Here is a 23,887-nt window from a genome sequence, read left to right as displayed (position 1 = left end):
ACAGTTTCCAGGCAGGGGGCTAGGTAAGAAATCTGGCTTACTAGCCTTGGTGCAATGAGGCCTCCTTTGCCTCTTCCTGCAAGAGGGTATGCAGACAGCCTGGGGGAGAACAGAATGATCAGCACACCCATTGAACCGTTTTGATACTACCTAGGTCCTCCACATGTCTTTGGGGCCACATGCCTTTCCCATTGGAAATTTCCATGTTTTACAAAGGTCCTCATGACCTCTTAAAACATGCCTGGCTCTAGATAGGAAAAATATGACAATATGGAGAGCTCTATATACAACGTGGGGATGCAGGGAATGCTGCCACCATGACTTATGCAGCCAGTCTGGTTGCTAGTCACACTTATGATGAGATTCCACCTACCAAAGGAAAACCTACTCAACTGCTTTGTCTCCCTGTCCCCAGAGGATGAAGAAATCAGATCTGCAGCAGCTATTTGGAGCGTTGCCTCTTCATTTCAACACCCAGCTACACTCTCACACAGCATTATTGCCAGACCTAATGTTTGGCAAGGAGAAGGACTACATAAGACAGTAGATTCAAAGTGCTGGTCATGACCTATAAAGCCTTATACATCTTAGGCCCAGGCTATCTGACAGGCCATATATCCTTCTATGAAGCTACCTGCATGCTGGGAACCTCAGAAGACCCCCTGTCAGTCCCAACACCTTTCCAGGTATGGCTGGTGGGTACATGAGATAGAGCCTTCTCAGTGGCTGCCCCAGGCTCTGGAACTCCCTTAACTAGGGGAACTAAAATGGCTCCCTCCTTGTTGTCCTTTTGGCAGGTGATGACTTCTTTTATTCTTACTGGGTTTTAGAACACATTTTTTTAAAGGAAATAACTTTTGAGAGGGTGCAGAATTTCTTTTAAATTTTACTGTTAATTCTTTTAAAGTGTATATGTTTCAAATTGTTTTAATAATGTTAGTAGTTTAATTCTGCTTTCATGTTGAACATTTGTATGTTTTTAACCACCTCATGCTCATTTTAATATGTAAACTGCCTTCAGTTGCAGTTTTGGGAATAAGATTTAGCATAAATAATCAATAATCCAGGAAGCATGTATAAAACAGAAGCTTAGGCGGGATACAGACCACCCAAAAAGGGCGGTCTGCCAGCGCCTTGTTTTGCTGCGTGAAGGAGCCGCAGCAGACAAACAGCACGGCTCCCTCGCACAACAAAAAGAACCCGCAAAAAGCGGGTTCTTCTTACGGTACGATTGTGATGCCACAGTGCACCAATGGCACACTCGTGATGTCACAATGACACCAGGACGTGCGGACGCTAAGTGTCCATCACGTCAAAATGGCGGCGCCTGTGTGTACAGGGCAATGCCATTTTGACACCCTCGTCACATGCTAGGGGTGAGGCACGTATGGGCGATGCACCCTCGGCCAACCCCTAGCACGTGATGAGGGCGCACTTTAGGCCCATCTGGAGAGGGCCATAATCTGGTTTCCTCTTCCATTATGAACTAAAGTAAATTAGGTGCCCATGTGTATCTCTGCGGTATATATTTGCAGCAGGTGCATAGAAGACATTCTCTCCCTGTCACTCATTCCTGAGTATATGTATGCATTTTTCAACACTGGATATTCAAATCTAGATAGGTGAGGATTTTTTTCACTTCCTTTGTTTTGGTAGGACGTTACCAAAATTCAGAGGATTTTTTTAAAAATAAATGGGATAAAAAGAATGCAAGATTTAAAAAATGTGAATGTGGGAGGAACTGAAGCTGATTCATCCAATCAGGCTCTGAGCTTTTGAGCACTTAAATCTTAAAAGTTGGTCTTTAAAAGTTGAATACAAAAGCTGTATTCAAACATGTCAGTGCTGAATTAGGGTTGCCACCCCTTTTCTTCTGAGAGGCTGTTCGTATTTTACAGCTAATTGGCAGCAAGCGTTAGGGAAACATGTGGCTGCTGCATCTGGCTGGTGCAAAATGGGAAGAATTTTGTTTCAGTTTGCTTTTAAAGAATTTATCAGAAATTGCAAATTTTCTTGTATTTGGGCTGGAGAGAAACTTGGGGCTTAAAAAGCTGGAATGTAGAAGATAGTAAAATGGCTGATTTTCCTATCACTATCCAAATCATATTTAGTATTTTTCAGCACTGTATGGTCTCTTTACAGTGTGAAAGAAAAGGTAAATGAGTGGTGTCATCGATTAGCCTTGGACAAAACCTTTTGTTCTTGAAGCTTAGTTTAAGAAAAACTGTGGCTCTCTTTACTGAAAGAAGTAGAAACAAGGAATGCCATGAAGATGATGTCTTTTTAGCTCCTGGCTGTGCAAGACTGACAGGCCCTCATTACATAGGTTCCCAGATGGATACTGCCAAAGGTATTTTTCACCACATTCTTTTCCATCTAGGAGGAAGTAGAATCTTGCTTTTAACAGCTTTCAGGAGGAAAGAGGAGAAGACCTTGCAAAGGGAGAGGAGTGTAAATCTAGGGAAATGTGACTTATCAATAGACTTATATTTCCACTTTTTCCTGTACCTCCCACTGGGTTTAGGGCAGAAGATCCTGCCTATCGTGTTGATGGATATGTCTGGAATGATCCATGAGGCTCAAGTGGGTTGGGAAGGGTTTGACATTATTAGCCAGGTTCAGTTCTTCTGCCAGGTGTATCATTGCTCAGTGGCCTTATGCTGAACGTGTTTCTCTACTGCTGACATTTTAAACACAAGACATCTTTCTTTGCTTTGAGCTCAGTTCTGTCATACAATATGGCCTGTTAACCCCTAAATAGGAAGCCACAGTGTAAACTATTCAGATGCCAAATGCAGCTAAACTTGCAATTCTATACATACACCTGGAACTAAGTCCCATTAAAATCAGGGGGGGTGTCTGACTTCTGAGTAGACATACCTAGGATTTGTGGTGTTAGGCTACAATATAATCCTAAATTTTAACTCAAAGGAAAGACCTACTGAAATCAGCTAGATTACTTAAACCACTGGTGTATCTCAGTTAAGGAAATAGATATGTTCCTACGCATTGCTACATTAGCAGAAAATTCTGCACCACAGGCAAAAGATTACATGGAAAGAATAGGAATACATTCCCACCCCACAAAAAAGAAGAGCAGCTCAACATATTTCAATGTGCCTTTTATCCAAAACTAACAATATGCACCTGGGAAATAAAACAAACAGGTCAGGTAAGTGTTGTGCAAATAAAATCATTTTGAAGCTTTTAGAGACTACTTGAAAGCTTCTTCCAAAATAAATCCAGAGGTGATCTTTTTCTTCACTAGCCTCCACTTTTCTTATGATTTCTGTTTTAGTGGCTGGACACAAACAGTGGGATTGTGTGACCTTGGGCAAGTCATGCTCTCTCAGCCTCAGGGGATGGCAATGACAAACCCTCTCTGAAAAGATCTTGCTAAGAAAAACCCATGATAGGTTTGCCCTAGGATCAACACAAGTCAGTAATGACTTGAAGGCACACAGCAACAACAATCACTATATCCTTTTTTCATGGAAAAGAATTTCGGATGTGGGGTAGTAAATTTCTCTGTGTTCATGAGTCTGCTTCCAGGATCTTGTCTGCACAGTCTAAATAAAACAGCACTCACCCCCCCTCCTCTTGGTGGCCAATGCAGGGTCCAAGCCCCAGTTCTGGTGCTAACAGATTGGATGATGTCCAGCCCATCCAGAACCAGAGTATACCACTCTTAATGTGAATTAAAATACCTCCCCGTTTGCTCCAGATCTTCCCGGAAGATCTAGAGCCCCCATTCCAACACCAGACAGCTGTTTGCAAAGCATCCCACTGCACCAGCCAGCACATCTGATGTGAGTCTCTGTCTCTCTCTCTGTCTCTCTGTCTCTGTCTCTCTCAGATCAGAATGAGATACCAAGCCATGTGATCATTGAGTGCCTGGGTTGACTTCAGACCTAATCAATGTACCACCGTGGCAGAAGTACGGATGGCACAGTCACCTGGCATTGGAACAAAGGGCCAAAGAAACAAGGGGAAGTTGGCACAGCTCCAGGGTCAGGATACTCCAGGCTGCCTCAGACTATCCTGGCCTGTGCAGGCAGGAACTCAGTTAATGACAGTTTTACACAGATAAACTGCAAAATACTTACTCTGAGATGTCCTTTAACACAACAGAGAAGCATTTCTCCTTGGGTGAAGTGACAGCTTTGGGAATAAAGACCAATGCTAATAACTCACTCAACTAACCCAAGCCACAGCTTTGTGCATTTTTTAAATTAATAAATAAATGAAGTTAAATGTGAAACTAGTGCTCCCAGATTACTGTTTGGAACTGAAAGCTCTATGGGACCATTTGGTTAGCAATGTAGACATTGCAAGGAGCAGCAGTCTATGCAAATGATAAATGTTCTCATTCAGCTCTTAATGGAAAGAAATATGGCCCAATACAGGAATAGCTGGAGGAGTTTTCTTAAAACCTGATGATAGGGGTTTCCCTCCCTCCTTCCCAGCTCCAGGGTAGAATATTATCTGTTTTATTTAATCGTTTCCTGAATTTCCACCATATTGAAACTGTTTAATCCATCAAGTATGAAAAAGTGCTGGTCTTTGCATAGCAAGCCCCACCACTAAAAAAATTTAATATGGAACCTGATAGCCTCCAAGTTATTAACATTAACAATATGACTCCTTCTAAAAAAAATTTTAACCAGTTGCTTTGCTTATAAATGCATTTTTGTTACACACAATAGTGCATTCATGGTCAAAGTTGTATACAGGTAGAATTCACTTTTTGCAAGAAACACAAACAAAAAACATATGTTTCATATATTTTACCAAATATCTTTTCCATTTACGTGCACGTGTTGCAGCCATTTGGATCTAAAGAGTGCTCCAAAAGCTTACCCACTTACCCTTGTGTGTTTTATGGCTGGCTTTTCTGTATTCCTTCTTTGTATGTTTATAAATATGTTTAGTAGTTTAAAATATCTCTTGGTTATTTTGGCCAGCACTGAACTCTCAATCATTTTTCATCACTTTCACAGGATGCAGAATGTTTCCAGCTTTTCAGTGGACTATTTTGATTAGTTTAGGTACTGAAGTGGAGTCTGGAGTGAGAAGTGAGATAGCTATGTTGTTGTTTTTTGCCATCAAGTCAACTTCAACTTATGGCAACTCTATGGAGTTTATCAAATGGGAGGAATTTCTCTTAAATGCGAATGAAAAGAAAGTGGGGCCAGAATACATTCACTTAAAGTCGCTAGCTTAGCACAATTACATGAATGCTCATTTCATTCGAAATGGCTTCCCATTGCCCAAAAATAGCATGCCACATGATTGCGTTCGGACTGACTTCCCATTGCCCAAATTTGCATGTAGTGGGTTATCACACAATAACATTAAACCCCATGATTGCATTCAGATTGCCATTGGATTATACTTCCAATTTCCCTTGTCTGATAAACTCCTATGAATGAGAGATCTCCAAGATCCCTGGTCACCAACTGCCCTGCTCAAGCCTTGCAAATTCAGAGCCATGGTTTTCTTGATGGAGTCAATATAACTGCAGTATGGTCTCTTTCTTTTATTCTTTCCTCCCAGTTTATCTAACATTATAGTCTTTTCCAGAAAGTTGTGTCATCTCATGATATGGCCAAAGTATGAAAGCCTCAGTTTAACCACCTTGGCTCCTATTGATGGCTCAGGCTTGATTTGTTCTCAGAACCATTCATTTGTTTCGGTATCTGTGGAACTTTTCTTCAGCACCACATTTCAACTGGGGAGTGGGGAGAGTCAGCTGTTGAACTCACGAGAGTGCCATAGGTTGCTATCTGTTATCCTAGCCTACTTCATAAGTCTTCTGCTAAGACAAAAATGAGGTTGAAAAACAGAGGTTTGGAATGTTACCATTTTTTTTAACTACATAGTTCCCATATTTTCTTCCTCCAGCACAGCCAATTTGCCATGCTGGCTGTGGAATTCTGGAAGTTCCTGTCCAAAAAAGGTAACTTTTCAAAGCTCTGGAAGGAAAAATATCATTGTTAGCAATGAAACTCTTGAAGGAAAGGCAAGATGTGAAACAAACAACAAAACCACCCCATCAGCGGGTGTGAAAAGGGCAGATTCCACACTGGAGATTTGGGAAAGGGGGTGGGGGAATCCCTGCCAGTATCTGAGCTCTACTGATATAGGATAGGATGCAAATAGTTTTAAAGGTAAAATAAATAATGCCCTTATTTATTTGTGATTCTGGATGTTGCATCTAAGCATATCACAGAAAAGGTACAGGAAAAGGAACCCAAAAGGACATTCCCTAGGAGAAGAGGTGAAGAGTTTAAGGTGTTGTTGTTGTTTTTTTATGTAGAGAAAAAGGCAACTAAGGCCTTGTCTGTACTGGCCAGGATACTCCAGGAGCAGCCTGGAGTATCATGGCACCACAGCTGCCCCTACTTCCCCATTACCTGGCCTTTTGTTCCTGCACCACTGCAGCTGTCTGCATGGGCATCCTGCCAGGCTGCCTGGCACATCCACCACTCACTTCTGAGGTCAGAAGGAGGACCTGGTGGCAGGTGTCTTGTTCTGACTTCAGAACAAGAAACTCATGGTAGTTATGGATGCACTGGGCAGCCCATGCAGACAGCTGCTGCGGCATGAAATCAGGAGGCTCCGATTCTTTTTGGAAGATCCAGAGTAAGAGGTAAGTTTGTTTTAAAAATTCTTTTAAAAGCTGTTCTGGTGAGGAACATACCAGATGTCCTCTAGACTTGCTCTCACCAGAACCATGGTTTGGGGTGCGCATCGTCTGAACAGGACAACAACAGAACAAGGGGAAAACAAGCCTTTTGGCCCATGCAGACAAGGCCTCAGGCTGCAGTCCTGAAGAAACTTACTAGGGAGTAAGTCCCAGTGAAAACTGTGAGCTTTCTAAAAAATATAAGTGATATGGACAGAGTGATTTGAAAGTAGTTCCCATCCCCTCTTTTAAAATATGACAACTCAGGGTCATTCAGTGAAACTGATTTTCATAAAATTAAAAACAGAGGCAAGGAAGTATTTCTTCACACAGTGAGTATCCAATTAATCTGTGGAATTTGCTACCAAAAATGTGGTGCTGGCCACTAGTTCAAGTAGTTTTGAACAAAGATTGCATAAATTCATGGCTAATAAATCTGTACTAGTCATGATGCTGCTATGGAACATTCAGTTCATAGGCTAAAAATGTTATTTCTTTGGATGACTATCTTCTAGAATTCCCCCAGCCAACAAAGCCACAAAAAGTAACCTTTCCTTTTAAAGTGCAGTAGATACTATTTGCAGGGTTGCAACAAAAGGAAATAGCACCCAGAACCAAAGGCATCTAACAACTCTGATGCTAGATTATGTTCTGATATTTTCCACTGCAGAATTCTCATTGTGGTGTCCTGACTCAGATTTTAATCAAGTCTGTTCCAAATGCTTGGCTGTCACTGAAAATTCAAAGCTAGCTAGCTAGCAGCAAAAAAGGTGATATTTAACATCTGAGTAGATCATAACAAAATACTAGGGTATGGCAAATATACACACAGACACATCAGTGCTCACAGTATACAAACCTATATTAACTCCTCCCCCTTAAAAATAAATACTTTGATTTGTAAGCAGGAGCCATACACCTTACTATAAATATAGAGATTTAGACATATAGAAGGTATCTGATAGGTAAATAATAGCGTGAGAGCCAGTGGACTAGGACTCTGGAGATCTTCAGCCATGGAAAGGCACCTTGGGTAAATCACACTGACTCACACTCAGAGGAAGGCAAGGGCCAACCCCCTTCTGAACAAATCTTGCAGAGAAAACCATGCGACAGATTGTTCCTAGCATCATTATAAATAAATTATAAAAGATAAACTTATCAGAAATGACTTGAAGGTGCACAACAGCAGCAACAACAAAAATAATAGTACTAAACCCCATCTTCTCTTGAAATTTATATGAACTTAATTGAAACATACTCATATCAGAGGCAGCTTAAGCATTTGGCTCATGCCATGTCTAGATTTGGTGGTTCTGTTTTACAAGAAATTCAGATTACTACCATTAAATACAAAAAAGCTGAACTAGACCTCAAAACATTATTGTACTGATATAGAAACCCAAGTCAAATGACTGTTGTTGTTGTTGTTGTTGTTGTTGTTGTTGTTGTTGTGGACCTTGATTTTTTTACTTATGAGGACCCTAAAATGAAAAGTTTTCTTGGCAAAGTTTGCCATTGCTTTCTTTTGAGGCTGAGAGACTTATGCAAAGTCACCCAATAGGTTTCCATGTCTGAGTGAAAATTTGAACCCTGGGCTCCAGAGTCTTAGTCCTACACCACGCTGGCTTGTCTAAGTCAAAGACACACACACACAAATATTCTGCAACAAATAGAATTTGGGAATAATAATTCAGCTGCGGAATAGGTTGTAGCATCTCCTGTATCCTGAATAAAAAGAAGAATATTTGGATATTCATCACTCAAGTCTTATAGTTCAGGCTTTTAAAAGTGTTAAAAACCTGTGTGTTTATATCAAAAAAATAAATTGTACATCATGCTGCAATGAAGGACTTCTTTGGTTTTTCTTTCTTTGACTCATTCATTCTTGTGAAAGATATTTGCAATGAATGAGTTAAAAGAATTCTGCAAGGAAAATGTATGCCTTGAAAAAATAAAAAGGAAACATTTCTGCTGACCTAAGGCTTTCTAAAAGTTTGTTTCTCTAATACCTATAAGTGGGGCCTATACTGACCTGGCAGTGTCTTTTTCAGATTCTCTGAGAGATTTCCTCACATCAGGAAGCAGCTGCATTTTAATTCTTAACTCCCCGAAGTTTAAGTGATTTTAATTATTATTTAAAAAAAAAACAACTCACTAACAAAGATATTGGGTCAAACTGTCAGACTGCACTAAAAGAGCTGATAACTGTCTTTTCCAAATGCCTACCAAATAGCTACAGTCCCCAAATTCTCACTATGGGTACTGAATAGGAACTGAATTCTAAACAAATGGCAAGGCTTGTACCTATTTGCTGGAGCTGGAGCTTGCCATGTGTCTGTGAAATATCCCACATATTTTTCAGCAATTTATGCAGAGTCCTGTGAAACAGATACCTTTTAAAAAAAACCCACACAGATTCTCAGAGCATATGATTAGGAGATATAAGAAGAAGAAAAATCAGTATAAAGCGATGAGGATGGGGGATTGAATCAAGTGTGGAAGTTGTATTTCCCAGTCAATTTGGGACAGAAGTGAAGGCGACAGTTCCTGTGCTCATGTAGTTTTCCCTGATCACATATTAATGTTTCTTGTTCATCCCTCTTGCTTCTTTGGCCACTAAAAAAGTTTTACAAGAACTCTGATAGGAAGATCAGAATGAAGCACCTTGAGAATAGCTAGGTTAAGAAGAAAGTGTTATGTCCAGTATTATGACAGAATGTCTTCCCCTTCCCCACAGCCCTATAGCTGCAAAATAATTTCTAGGTCTCAGACTGCTGGAGCAGATCTTCAGGGTGCCCAAGGGTCCCTGCAGAAAAGAGGGAAGATCACCTTGATCTTGATCCCATTTGCTGAAGCAGTTCCATCAGCACAGATGCCCTGCATTGTATGAAGGCCAAGATTTGATGACATAGTGCAGTGATTTGCAAGTATTTCTGATTAAACACTGCTGTTTTGCTGAATAGAGTACACATTCTTCATTCTTAATGGCCTTTACTTTCTGTCACTATCCAAACTAATGAACTTTGGTGAACTTTAATGGTAACTTGCCAATATGTATTTATAAGCACTTGGGAAAGCTGTTTTTTCTTTCTTTCTTCCAAGTGGTGAGGATAATAATTTTTTTTTTTAAAGGAGGTTCACTATTTAGCAAGAAAATACAAAGAACCAGTTTACCAGCTATGGAATATTACCATTTGATACCTTATCATTCCTGTTTGGAAGAGCAGAAACAGTGTTCAAATATGCACACAGTTGATGGGGTCAAAAGTATTTTGCACAAATTGATTTCTCTCTTGTGTTATTGTTTTATTATTGTACTTTTTACATATTTTGAGTGAAGTAAATTGTTTAAAACATCAAATTATGATTTTGAGACAACCTCCCCCCATCAGGACCCCCACCCCAGCCTGAGAAAATGACCAGTTTCTTTGAGATTGTTCACATTTTAAGATTTCCTTGTTTCCCCCCCCCAAAAAAAAAATTGGGCAACACCCTCTTTTTTTGTGGGAAAAAATTGTTTTGCCCAAAAGCATAGGCAGGAGCAGCATAATTTTTAAAAACGATCCTAGAATAAAAGGGAGAGGGAGGAATACACTAAAACTCTCATCATCTCACACAGCAGTGAGAAAACATTCCAGTTATTTGTTCTTCGGTGTGAAAACAAAAGAAGCAAAGATTTAGATTGCTAGTAAAAAACCATATTGATGAGGTGAACCCGTAGTATACGCATGCCTTTCAGAATATGAGAGTGGGATTCTGCATATTCCTGCAGGGTGAGTCGCCAGACCAGGACGGTGAAACTGAACACCTTTCCCTGGAAGCACTGCTGCCTAGTAGCTCCCTTGCCATGGGTGTGATAGTGAATGCACTCTGGGTTTTACACTGAACCGTAAAGGAGCTATCCAATGGAGATGAACCTTTGCGCTGTAGCACCAACCCCAAACAGATGTTTGGTTACCATGATATCGAAGTCCCCACTGCTTGGAAATACATTCCTATGAAACAAAGATTAACTTTATTTTTATGTAAATATGGTTGCAGTAAGGCAGCCACCTCTTTGTGACAAAAAGAGTGTTATTGTTTTTAAAGGAGCATAAAGAAAAATTTCTCCCCTAATGGGCAAATGATCTTCTCAGTCTCTTCCCCTATCAATCTGGCAATTTTCACAATCATTCAGTCTTTTCTGTCACTTTCTTGAGAACCAGCATGGTGCAGTGGTTTGATTGTTGGATTAGGGATCTGGAGATCAGGGTCTGATTCCCTGCTCAGTCATGAAACCCACTGGGTGGCCTTGGGCAAGTAACATACTCTCAGCCTCAAGGGAAGGCAATAGTAAACCTGCTCTGAACAAATCTTGCCAAGAAAACCCTGAGATAGGTTTGCCTTAGGGTCGCTCCCAAGTCGGAAATGACTTGGGAGCAAACAATAAGAAAGCATTCATAAAATGCATTGCTGCCTCAAAGCATTGGGCTAAGTACCCAAACAGTTTTTGTGGTATTAGATTAAAACAGGAAGTAGAAAAGAAATGACTTGAATGTACACAACTGACATACGCAGACACCACTTTCTTTCACTCCAGCAATTTCTTTTTTAAACTCCCCTCTCTTACCTCCCCTCTCTTATACTGTACACAGTCACCCACATCCTCACATGTTTACATGCTCCTCCTTACTGGAGTTAATCTGGGAAGTGCATATCTAGCAGTACTTACTAATGTGTGGCAATTTGGGGACAATTGTTAACACACACACAAATACATACACAAAGGCAATGTAAATAAGATACTGAGAAAATCAGAATGTTCAGAGGAAGAGACAGGTGGCTGCCAAAGTGAAAACTGTAAACGATTCTCTCCGGGGAGACCAGCTCCAAAGTTTACTTCACTGTTTCCACCGGTTATAAAGCACATGGATGCTAGAAGCAGCTTTCTGCTGTCTGGGCGGGTGGTTTTTAAATCAAGCATTGTTATAGCTGTGCAGCTTGGAGTGATGCTTCAGACAGCCCTGACACCCTCTCTCGCTTCTGCTTTCATTTCACATAAACTTGCTGTAGGCCTGCGGCACAGTTAACCAGAGCCCTGTCTTATAAACACATAGAGAGGCTGCTTTAATTCCAACATCTGACAGGAGAAAACAAAAGGAACAAAGGTGAGAGCCAGTCCAGATCCAGAAGAGGAAATCTGCTGTGTTATTTTGTAGTGGCACCCACACCTCCAAAATATGCTCCTTGCCTTGTCAGGTTCCTACGGCCTTAATCTGTTCCGAACTAAAAAGGATCTAACTAGGAAGGAATAAAATAGCCTTTGGCAATAGGGGGCTCTTGACTTAGCTGTCTTCCACTACTGATCTGTCAGGACTGAAGCCTGCCCTATGTCTTTATTTTGCAGTCTGAGGGATATCAGTAGGGCTGTTTTTCATTTACAGCGGCCCACCAAATAGGCAATTTAAACTTCCTTCAATTTTGGCTGCCTCTGCTTCACTTGAGGATATCAAGCTTACTTAAGAGTCACAGGAGCAGGCTGTGGGGTGCATGTAAAGCTCTGTCCACCAGCTTTCCATCACTCTATCCTCCCACCATCCTCAGGATCTGCCATCTGATGCACCTATCTCATCCTGCCCAATGGTAGGGCCACCCCTGGATCCACATGGGATTCAGCCTATATAACTGCTTAGTTCTGGCCAATTCCAGCCAATATTGTTATATCAGTAAACCAGATGAGCTTTGCATGCTGGTCTGAGTAAGGAGAGAGTAATCGCTGTTACTGGTGCTTTGTTGGTTTTGGATTTTCTTTCTTTTCATTCTTTTTTCAACATGGCACTCTCACATGCCCAGGTCCTTGGTTTTAAGAGCCTTATCTCATTGTTGGCTTCGAAAAGACCCTATTTACTATCCTTATTGACTATCCTACCTATTTTTAACCTTACCCATTTGCTCTATCTCTTGCTGTGGCTCTGACATGTTTCATCTTTGAGGCTAGTTTTCATAATAATCTTTCACACTTATTCCTCACCTGAAAAACAGGGGTATTGAAGCCTTCTCAATTTGCAAGTAAAACATTGAATAGCTGTACCCACACTTCTCCTTTATGGCAGGTTGGGTAGACTGCTCTTTGAGGGGGCGAGGGAATACTGGGATGAACCAGCTCCTGGCCAACTGTCAACTGGTCGGCATCTCCTGCTCTGTTATAAAAACCCTGAAGGGCATGAAAAGCACACCCTCCATATCACAACTAAATAAATTGTCCAATACTGGCAGAATATGCGTGTGCGTGTATTCCTTCGATCTCTTTCTTAATTTCTTTCCCCCTTGAATGCTAGCATCTTTTCTTGTCTTTTAATTAAGTAGTGCCAAGGGATGGAAAACATACTTTGCAGGACTGCGACTCCCAGAGTCCATTAATATGGTGGACTCATTCTATTAATGTGATGGCCACTTTGCCTTTGGGTTCCGATTATAATTGGTTGTAAAATTAGCAGAAGTGGTGAAATACACTTATTCAGTTATTTAAAGTTTATTTATTTGCTTAACATCTTAAACACCTCATAAACAAAGCCTTTCAAGACACTGTGCAACATGAAATGTGCTTTACAAATTGCCACAAGTCTCCAGACTTTATTTGATCTATTCTATGATGCAGAGAACACCTTGGCTGTCTTCTATAAGCTGCTAAACCCTCACCCAAGCACTGCAGTAAACCAAATGGGTTCTGCCATCCAATTATAGTGAACCAGGTACAGGAAAAAGCAGTTGAAGACAAAGGTATATGAATGATTCACAACATATTTGTATATGTGTCTGGTAATGGAAATCACTCTTGTAGCAATCATCCCATGTCTGGAAAATGTTATGTCTGAACCAGCCTTAAGTCTAAAGCCTGGCAAGTGTTGCACAGAGTTGTCTTCAACTGCAGAACTCTTGCATTTGATAGCAGTGCTATTTATTAAATATAAATCATTTCCCCCCAAAACGTTTGTGGACAAATTATGTGTCTGAGGGCTGCAGGCAACACCATTTGGCAGCTGCTAATATATTTCTTCTGACGTTTTTCCGCACACAAAATTCCTGTTGACTTCAATGCACAGGACAATGATAGGTTTGTAAATTGTGCACACATAGACTCCATTTTAATTAGCTGCAGATGATGAGTTACCTGCCTGTTGAAACTTTGGAAAAAAGAGAATCTTTGCCTCAGTTTTATAGCCCTTTACAAGCATAGGCCTAGTCTTTCCTTTACTGAAAAGTAAAGTAACTTCAGTTTCTAACTTTAGAAACCAGAGACCATTTCATATAGGTCATGAGCCATAAGTATGTGCAGGAGCATCAATGTGCATGTGTTTGTAAATTAAACCTGTATTTTCTTGACCTCATCAGTGTGGATCAACCCATGGAAAAATCATGATAATACTGCTTGCAGAGTCAGTGTTGTTTCTTGCAGCCATCAGGAACAATGGCATCTGGTGACTCCTTTGTCAGTGGGTCAATGAATGTGCTCTGGTTTTTAATCTAGACTTTAAATGAGCTGTGCAAGATGCTAAACTTGTTCTGGTGACCGGTTTCAATATCTTGGTGAGGGTCTTTAAAGTTCAGTCTAAAATTGTACTGACGTTTGAGCCACTGACCAGGAGTAATTGTTGTTTGCTGTTGTGTGCCTTCAAGTCATTTCCAATTTACGGTAACCCTAAGAGGAACCTATCCTGGGGGTTTCTTGGCGAGTTTCTTAAGAGGGGGTTATCCTCTGAGACTGAGACTATGACTTGCCCAAGGCCATCCAGTGGGTTTACATGACTGAGCGGGGATTTGAACCCTGGCCTCCACTGCACCATACCAGTATACACCAAACTACTGGAACTAATAATTACAAATGCATACACCACCAGGCCTTGCCTTGTGCCAGGGCCTAGCCCTGACCTCTGCTCCTGATATTTGGGTTTAGTCATAGAACACATGAAATAAAAATAGAGAAAGTTCTCCCAAACAGCTGCAGACTATCTTTCCCTCCCTTCTGGTTACTTACAGTGAGCCCTCCACTGGGTTTGGTTCCAGGTCCCTTATGAACCTGAACTCCCAAAGCAAACTGAACTGATGTGGCCACTTCCCCAGTCGGATACTGTGTACATATATCATTGTTGCAAATGCAGTATTAATCAATCCAGTGCTGCTGAAATTCAGCCCACAAGGGCTGCATGTGACAGAGTTCACCAAGATAAAGCAGCTCACATACTTGGATGCTCTTAATAATTGATGTTTTCTAGAAGATACACAAGAACCAGTGTGATGGTCTGGTTTGAGTAGGTAAAACACTGGGAGACCAGGGTTTGAATTCCTGCTCAGGCATGGAAACCCACTGGGTGACTTTGGACAAATCACATTCTCTGAGCCTCAGGGAAAGGCAATGGCAAACCTCCTCTGAACAAATCTTGCCAAGAGAACCCAGTGATAGGTTTGCTTTAGGTCTCCATAAATGGGAAATGTCTTGAATGCAAACAGCACACAATGCCACAAGTCAGAAATTACTTGAAGGCACACAAGAAGAAGAAGGCACACTAGCTTAACAAATTCATGCAATCTATGTGCTGACACATAAATAATGAACATGGTAAGCATGCCCTCTGCAATGACAAATAATCATCAGGAAAGAAGTTGTATGACTCAGTTTGGTGCTGTTTCCAAATTGTATCCTTGTTCCTGTCCTTGTCTATTTTGCTTCTCTGGTTAAGAGCAAGGGCTTTTGTCTTTTCTGAGGTTATCTGCAATCTGAAACCCCCTTCCTCCAAGGGAGTTAGCAAGCCATGCAACCTGGGTGACCAGGTGTCCTAACCCCAAAAGAGCATAGGTCACTGAAAAATGTAGGACGTTAAAGAAAAATGGAGGGCATTCCAAAACAAAAGGGGAAAACACTCATGTAAATATGAATTCCTGCTTCTTAGTCCTGTTCAGAATGGAGGCTATTTTGACATTCCTCTTGGGCAGAAGGTTGAAATGTCGGACATGGCCTAGAAAAGGAGGACAGTGGGCCACCCTGCATGCAACCGCCATTCATGGTAGAGAGAGAGAGAGTGAGTTTTATTGGGGGGAGGATCCTACACATCCTTCTTAACCAAATCCCAAATGGGGAGTTGGATTGGATGGCCCTTGGAGTCTCTTCCAACTCTTCTATGATTGTATATACCAGTGATGGCCAACCTTTTAGAGACCGAATGCCCAACTCAATGGCATTCCCATACCGGGTGTCACCCAGTGCTGGGGGGGCTTCTAGAGGGGACACAGACTTGCGGGGGCTGGACTTCCCCAGAGACAGTTAAAGGCACAGTTCTTCCTCTTCCCCTGCCCTCCTGTGCCTTTAAGTGTCTCTATATGCCCTCAGAGATGACCTTGCGTGCCACAGAGGGCATGTGTGCCATAGGTTTGCCACTCAGGTATATACTTTTGACAAACTTTTTATGGCTGGCCTGCCATCGTTTTGCAATTCGTGTGCCAGAAAAAGGAGCTTATTTAGGGGAGGATTTACTGGATATATCCTTCTCTCTTCTGATGCCTTCCTCTTCCATCTTGCTCCCCTCTCCTCACATCCTATATATACTTGTTCTTCCACATTTGCTGGGATTAGGGGCACAGGCCCCCTGTGAATGAGGAAAAAACCACAAATAACAAAAACACTTATGTTTTTACCTGAGAGAGAATAGGGACATACAGACTGCCAAAATAAAGCTGCTTGGGGTCTCTTTGGAGGCATGCTATTTAAATGATGCATGGGTCCTAAGAGTCCGGAGGTCGCGCCAAAGCCACACTCCGTTTCTAAGCACTGGAGGGCAGCTTTGGTGCAGCTTCCGGATTCTTAGGATGTGTGCATCATTTAAACAGCATACCTCCAAAGAGACCCAAAGCAGCTTTATTTGGGCAGTCTGTAACAGGCCAATATCAGGTTAAAAAGAGAGAGAGAGAGAGAGAGAGAATATCTCTCAAGGAATCTCTAGGTCCTCCAGTGCAACTCTGTGCTCAATTTCTAGAGTGGGCTAGAAATAAATCTATTATTATTATTATTATTATTATGACGACCTTAATGGTGGGTTTTGTGTGAAGTCGTGTGAAACTGTTTTGCATAATAATGTGATTTTTCTGGGATATTCCTGGGATAAACTCCCAATCTCCATCATGTGATAAACTTCTAGAAATGTCTAGGTCCTCCAGTGCAACTCTGTGGTCAACATCTGTCAGACATTGACAAAAGAAATTCACTGGAGGAGCTACAAATGCCTAGTGGAGTCTTCTCTCTAGGAACCTCTAGGTCCTTCACTGCGACTTTTGGTTAAAGCTGACCATAGAGTTGAGCTGGAAGACATAGGTATCCTTAGAGAGAACATATTAATAAAATCTGTGACTAATCAAATCTGCAAGTCAAAGCTGCAAATGTGGAGGGATGAGTGTATATACAAATGTGTGTGTAAACACACACACACACACACACACACACACACACATATACAGGTTCAGAAGGATCTGTAGGATTCCCCCTAGTAAAACGCTCCCCCCCAAATGGATGGTGGTTGCAAGCAAGGTGACCACCCGTCCCCCTTTTCTCCAGGGCATGTCCTACATTTCAAGCACATATAACGTTTCCCTCCTGGATGGGCCAATGTGCAGGCGAGACTGGCTCCCTGGCAGGCCCAAAGTGCCAAATGTCCCCTGAGGCTGAGAGAGTGTGACTTGCCCATGGTCACCCAGTGGCTTTCATGGCTGAGCCAGGAATCAAACACTGGTCTCCAGAGTCATAGCCCATTACTCAAACCACTGATTGACTCCATTTCTGAGTCAATCAGTGGCCCTAAGGCAAGACTATCATGGAGTTTTCTTGGCAATGGGTAGCCTCTCTCCTCCTTGGCCCCCTTCCTTCCTTCCTTCCTTCCTTCCTTCCTTCCTTCCTTCCTTCCTCGGTGGGGACTTCTTTCTTTCTTTTTCTTCCTTCCTTCCTTCCTCTCTCTCTCTATTTCTTTCTTTCCTTCTTTCTTTTTCTTCCTTTCTTCCTTTTCTCTCTCTCTATTTCTTTCTTTTTCTTCTTTCCTTCCTTCTTTTCTCTCTCTCACTCTTTCTTGTCCTTCCTTCCTTCCTCTTTCTCTCCCTATTTCTTCTTTCTTTCTTTCCTTCCTCCTTCCCTCTTTTTCTTCTTTCTTTCTCTTCCTTCCTTTCTCTCCCTCACTCTTTTCTTTCTTTCTTTCCTCTCTTCCTTTTACTCTCTATTTCTTTCTTTTTCTTCATCCCCCTCTCTCTTTCCTTCCTCTCTCTCTCTCTTCCTTCCTTTCTCTATATTTCTTTCTTTCTTTTTCTTCCTTTCTTCCTTTCTCTCTCTTTCTCTTTCTTCCTCCCTTCCTCTCTCTATTTCTTTCTTTCTTTCTTTTCCTTCCTTCCTCTCTCTCTTTCTTTTCCTTCCTTCCTTTCTCTCTCTCTCATTCTCTTCCTTCCTTTCTCTCTCTCTCTCTTTTTCTTCCTTCCTTTCTCTCTTTCTTTTCCTTCCTTCCTTTCTCTCTCTCTCATTCTCTTCCTTCCTTTCTCTCTCTCTCTCTCTCTTTTTCTTCCTTCCTTTCTCTCTTTCTTTTCCTTCCTTCCTTTCTCTCTCTCTCATTCTCTTCCTTCCTTTCTCTCTCTCTCTCTTTTTCTTCCTTCCTTCCTTTCTCTCTTTCTTTCTTTCTTTCTTTCTTTCTTTTCCTTCCTTCCTTCCTCTCTCTCTCTCGCTTTTTCTTCTTTCCTTCCCCTCTCTCTCTATTTCTTTCTTTTTCTTCTTCCTTCCTCTCTCTCTCTTTCTTTTCCTTCCTTCCTCTTTCTATTTGTCTTTCTTTCTTTTTCTTTCTTTCTTTCCTTCCTTCCTTCCTTTCTCTCTCTCTCCTTCCTCTTTCTTCTTTCCTCTCTCTCTCTCTTTCTCTCTCTCCTTCCTTCCTTCCTCTCTCTCTCTCTCTCACTTTTTCTTCCTTCCTTCTTTCCTTCCCCACTCTCTCTATTTCTTTCTTTCTTTCTTTCTCTTTCTTCTTCCTTCCTCTCTCTCTCTCTCTTTCTTTTCCTTCCTTCCTCTTTCTATTTGTCTTTCTTTCTTTCTTTCTTTCTTTTTCTTTCTTTCCTTCCTTCCTCTCTCTCTCTCTCTCTCTCTCTCTCTCTCTCTCTTTCCTTCCTTCCTTCCTTCCTCCTCCTCCTGGGCTTTGGGTTCTTCTTGGCCTTGCCCTGATTGGCTGCGGGGCTTTGGAGCTGAGCTCCCAATCCCTGCTTCGGCGGCGGAGGGGCTGAGAGAGAGAGGGAGAGAGGGCCAGAGCAGCAGCCGAAGCAGCAGCAGCCGGAGGATGAGCCGCGGAGGAGGAGGAGGAGGAGGAGGAGGAGGAGGAGGCGGACGCAGGGCTAGCGCCGCAGCCTCCCGAGGAGGAGGAGGAGAAGGAGCCGGAGCAGCCGAAGAGGCGTTGCTCCTCCGCCGGGAGCCAGGCATGGCAAGCGGGCCACCGCGGGCAGCGATGCTCCTCCTGGCTTCCCTCCTCCTGGTAAAGGCATCTTCACACAGCCCTCTTTGGGGAAAGCAACTTTCTTTGGCATTCTTGGGGTCTGCTTCCAATTCCTCTCTGACTCAGGGTCAACTTCTCCTGGGGGGTTTCTGGGCAAGTTTCTTCAAGGTTTATCATCATCATCATCATCATCATCATCATCATCATCATCATCATCATCATCTTCTGGCCATGGCCCCTCTGTGAGGCTGAGAGAGTGTGACTAGCCCCTCAGGTCTCCCAGGCGTTTCCGACTTACGGCAACCTGTCCCCTTAGACGAGTCACACTCTCTCAGCCCCAAAGGAGAACCATGGCAAGAAGTAGTAGTAGTAGTAGTAGTAGTGCCACCATCCTCTGGAGAAACCTGCCCAGAAAGTCCTAGGCTAGGTCCAGCCTGAGTCCCAAACGACGTGGAGGTGGAGTTTTTCTGGACCTCCACCTCGTTTCTGACTCAGGCTGGACCTAGCCTGGGCAAGTTGCTCCAAAGGATGGTGGTCCTTCTTCTTCTTCTTTTCCTCCTTCTCCTCCTCTTCCTCTTCTTTTTGCCCTGGCTCTCCTCTGAGGCTGAGAGAGTGTGACTCGCCCGGTGGCTTTCCGTGGCGGAGCGGGGACTCGAACCCAGGTCTCTGGAGTCGCAGTCCAACACTCAAACCACTACGCCTCGCTGCCTTTTTTGGGTTGAGTTGTTTGTAACCCCTCTCCCCCTGAAAACCGGAGGCTCGCTGGTCTTCTCTTAGGGTCCTTCCTAACCGTATTGCAACTATATGCGGATTGTTTTCAGGAGGGAGGGATAGTGGGAGATATATATGTTGTATGTATGTATGTATGTATGTTATATGTTTTCATTGTTGTATCATGGGATGTATTCTTACTATATGTTTCGACTAATTCCTGGGGATTCTGGGTTATGTAGTCCACAGAAACTACAAGGAGATTCTGGCTGGGGAAAAATATCCAGGAAGCTGGGGTTCCCCCCAAAGTCCCTTTTCCCAACTTTTAGTGAGGATGGATCCCTGTGGGACTACAACCCCCAGCATCCCCTGGCTTGCAGAGGTGAGGGAGGATGCTGGGAGATGGGGACCCCCCAAATCCACTTTTTCCATTTCAGGATGGCAAGGCACCCGAGAGGGAGAGATTGGGTTCCTGGGAGACTACAATGCCCAGAATCCCCAGGAGGTGGCTTCTAGGAACTGGGGGTCTCTCCAAGTCACTTTTTTCCAACTTTTGGTTGTGTTGTTTGTAACCCCTCTCCCCCTGAAAACCTAGAGGCTTGCTGGTCTTCTCTTAGGGAAGAGAAGGCACAAGGGAAGTTGGGTTCCTGGGGGAGTACAATGCCCAGTATCCCCAAACTGGCAGGAGGGGAATTATGGGAGCTGCAGGGAAATAGCCAGGATTTTAGGAAGGGGGGGAGGGTCCAGACTAAGTGCCACCATTATAATGGGGCTTGGGCGCGGTGGCGCAGCAGCACACACCATTCATTTTTCTAATGGAAGAGGGGGGTCCGGACCCCAAGATCCCCCCCTTGGCTATGTCCCTGGGAGCTGGGAGGGGGGCCTCAAAGTCACTTTGAGGCTGACATACAGAGAGAAGGAAAAAGAGAGAGAGATGGTTTCTCCTGGGATTCCCACTTTGGCTGGGCTCTCTGCAGAGATTGCTGCAGGCGTTGCACCTTTCCCTTGCAGCCACTGGGGTGCAAAAGCCTTGGGGTCCTGTAGCCGATGCTGCGCCTGGGAGGCTTGGCACACAAGCAATAGCAATAGCAGCTTCATTTATATACCCCTTCATACCACCTAATCAGTCTCTAGGCAGTTTAAGATGTGTAAGCTAACTGCCCCCAACAAGCTGGGTACTCATTTTAGCGACTTATGGAAGGATGCAAGCCTGAGTCGAGCCTGAGCCCCTGGCTGGTCTTGAACCCACAACCTTACGAGTGGCTGCAGTACAGGTGTTTAGCCACTGCGCCACCAGCACTTGAACTCTGTCCCCTTCAGAGACCTAGCTGGAAAATTGGGATGCCGAGGGTTTCTTGCAGCACCTTTGAGACTCTGCGTCCACACTGCAAAAAAAAAATCTGATCAGACACCAGTTGAACTGCCGGGGCTCAAGGCCATGGAATTCTGGGAAGCATAGTTTGTTGTAGCCCCTCTGGCTTTTCCTAAAGGCCACCCTTCTCATTCAGGCATGTTATGGTGTCACCTTCGCACATACACACAGACAGGAATGCTATTGCCGCCTGGTTTGGTTGCTGTCACTTCCAAAGATTTTCAAGACTTGAATCCCCCGTGCTGCTATTTTTTTTGGCCCAAAGAAAGTGGTTCAGAGGTGCAGTGCGCAGTTTCCTAAGAGAAACCATGTGTCAAAGACTATTTGGGGTGCACTTCCAGGGAAACGCTGTCTTTCTAGAACTGAGAACTATAAGCTAAAGGAGCTGAGAGAAAAGTTTCCCAGATTCCTAGTTCCTGCTGACTCAGTTTTTTCCTCTCTCTATTTGTGCAAGGTTGTGACGGTCCTGTGTGTGTGTGTGTGTGTGTGTGTGTGTGTTTGCCTTCAAGTCATTTCTGACTTATGGCAACCCTAAGGTGAACCCCATCATGGGGTTTTCTTGGCAAGATTTGTTCAGAGGAGGTTGGCCTTTCCTTGAGGCTGAGAGAGTGTGACTTGCCCAAGGTCACCCAGTGGGATTCATTGCCAAACTGGGAATAGGACGCTGGTCTCCAGAGTTATAGTCCAACACCACTATGCCATCTTTACTTCCTTCCCAGAGAGTAAGCTCCAGTTATAGCTACACTGCATAATTAATGCAGTTTGACACTGCTTTAACTGCAGTGGCTCAGTGCTGTGACATTCTGGGTTAGTAGTTTTGGGAGATATTTAGCCTTCTCTGTCAGAGAGCACTACAACAAACTACAAATCCCAGGATTCCAAAGCTTGGAGCCATGGCAGTTAAAGCAATGTCAAACTGCATTAATTTTTCGGTGTGGCTGCATCTTCCCTTAGACTTACTTCTGAGTAGACATCTAGCTCTTCCTTCTCCTCTCGTATCCTTTCCCCGGCATCACTATGGCCAGCCATCACTTGATCTGGAATAAATGTGCTTCTTTTCAACCCACTTTTTAATATAGGCTAAGATGCGGTGTATAAATCACTGTCTACTATGTATTTGCAGTAGCTTTGAGTATAATGTCTCACTCTCTCTATGGAGTTTATCTCACTGGGGCTAATTTTGGCATTAAAGAGAGATTAAAGCTCATTTAAAGCATCCGGCAAATAAAGCAAAAATGGCGAGTAATTGCATGAATGATTATCACATGCGGTTGCACAAATAAAGTGATATCGAAAATGCATTGTCACTGAAATCCTGAAAGTAAAAAGATGTGCATTAATGCTTCATTGTGACCACTTTAATGGCAGGTTTTGCGTGACGTCATGTGAAATCGTTTCATGTAATTACATGATTTTTCCAGGATAAATTCACAGGATAAACTTCCGATCTCCTTTGTGTGATAAACTCCTGTGTCTGAGAAGACAGATGTCTCACTTCACCTTTTGTAGCCCAGTTGTAAGCCACTTTGGGTCTCCTGTTCGGAGAAAGGTGGGATAGAAATTAAATAAATGGCTCTAACCCATTTCTTGATTTTGCGGTATGCCACTTTGAGTACAGTTTACATGGGAAGGCAGTATACAAATGAACAAGATGTGACAGTGAGTTTGAAGAAACGAGGCAGGAATTGGTTCAATAAAAGCATAGCTCCAGAATTTATCCTTAATGCAAACATGTACAGAGTGCCTTTTTTAATGTCACTGACACTGTCCCATTGTCATCCCATTGCCTCTGCAATAAATTGTGGTGGGGGTACATAAGGTCCAAGCTGCAGAGACTCCTGAGTAAGTTGCTTTGTGAAGCACCATACAAATTATGTGATAGCAGTATATCACTAAATCATCACTTTTGATTGCATGTTAAGGAGCATGGCTCCCAGCCCCTTTTTGCTTTTTTCCTTTTCTTTTTCTGGATTCATCCCAGAAGCAAGTGAAAGAGTATTATACTTGGAACAGGCTTGAATTAGGCTTGCATAATTGTTACTCTGCATTGTGCTGCCAGATCGTGCTGTTTTAATCCAACAAAAGGCAATTTTTAAAAAGTAAAATAGGTGAATGGGTGAGAGTTGCAAAAGTTTTCCTTTATCCCCCCACAGCCTCTCACCCAGCGTACTAAACTGAGGGCAGGAGATGGGATAGTAGCCCTCAACCATGTGTCCCTGCTTTATAGATAACTGAAAGGGCTTTTAAAAACCCGACTGAAGCATAAATAGAAACATCATGATTTGGCTCCATCCTCAAAACATACCTGGACAGTCTCCTTGCTATTTCTTGTAAATTAGGCACCCGTAATGTACTAAACAAATAATACTCCCTACTGCCAACCATTATATTTTGTACTTTTATATTGTACAAGTTAATGGTTGTGGGAGAACTAGGATTTTATTTTCCAAATAAAATTTCCCCATAGAAAAAAAGTTAGTTTGTGTATGAAAATGAGTGGGATGCAAGGATCAGCATTGCCAATTTCCGGGGAATTCCCCGGAATCCGGGGAATTTATTTAATTTCTTTCCGGGGATTTTGACTGAATATTCTGGTAAATATTGGGAAATTCAGGGGGATTTGGATTTTGGTAAAAC

General features: G+C 42.8%; 1 protein-coding gene across 3 annotated transcripts in view; it reads left to right on the top strand.

The window, feature by feature from the left end:
* Window positions 1-23,887, top strand: part of ADAMTSL1 (ADAMTS like 1) — a 443,438-nt gene that overhangs the window by 94,483 nt on the left and 325,068 nt on the right. For 2 of the 3 annotated variants that reach the window (XM_089489388.1, XM_089489374.1), the window contains exon 1: window positions 19,124-19,206. The exons of the other annotated variant lie outside the window; for it this stretch is intronic. In XM_089489388.1, coding sequence (XP_089345514.1) covers window positions 19,153-19,206 — 54 coding nt within the window. In that variant the 5' untranslated portion in view covers window positions 19,124-19,152. Of the gene's footprint in view, window positions 1-19,123; window positions 19,207-23,887 lie in introns of those variants that run through there. 3 annotated transcript variants of the gene reach the window in all.

This window comes from Sceloporus occidentalis, unplaced genomic scaffold (assembly GCF_023333645.1).
Source record: "Sceloporus occidentalis isolate IW3139 unplaced genomic scaffold, rSceOcc1.0.p SCAF_1, whole genome shotgun sequence".
In the NCBI taxonomy this organism is placed as follows: Eukaryota; Metazoa; Chordata; class Lepidosauria; order Squamata; family Phrynosomatidae; genus Sceloporus; species Sceloporus occidentalis.
This window is presented reverse-complemented; position numbering and strand designations above follow the sequence as displayed.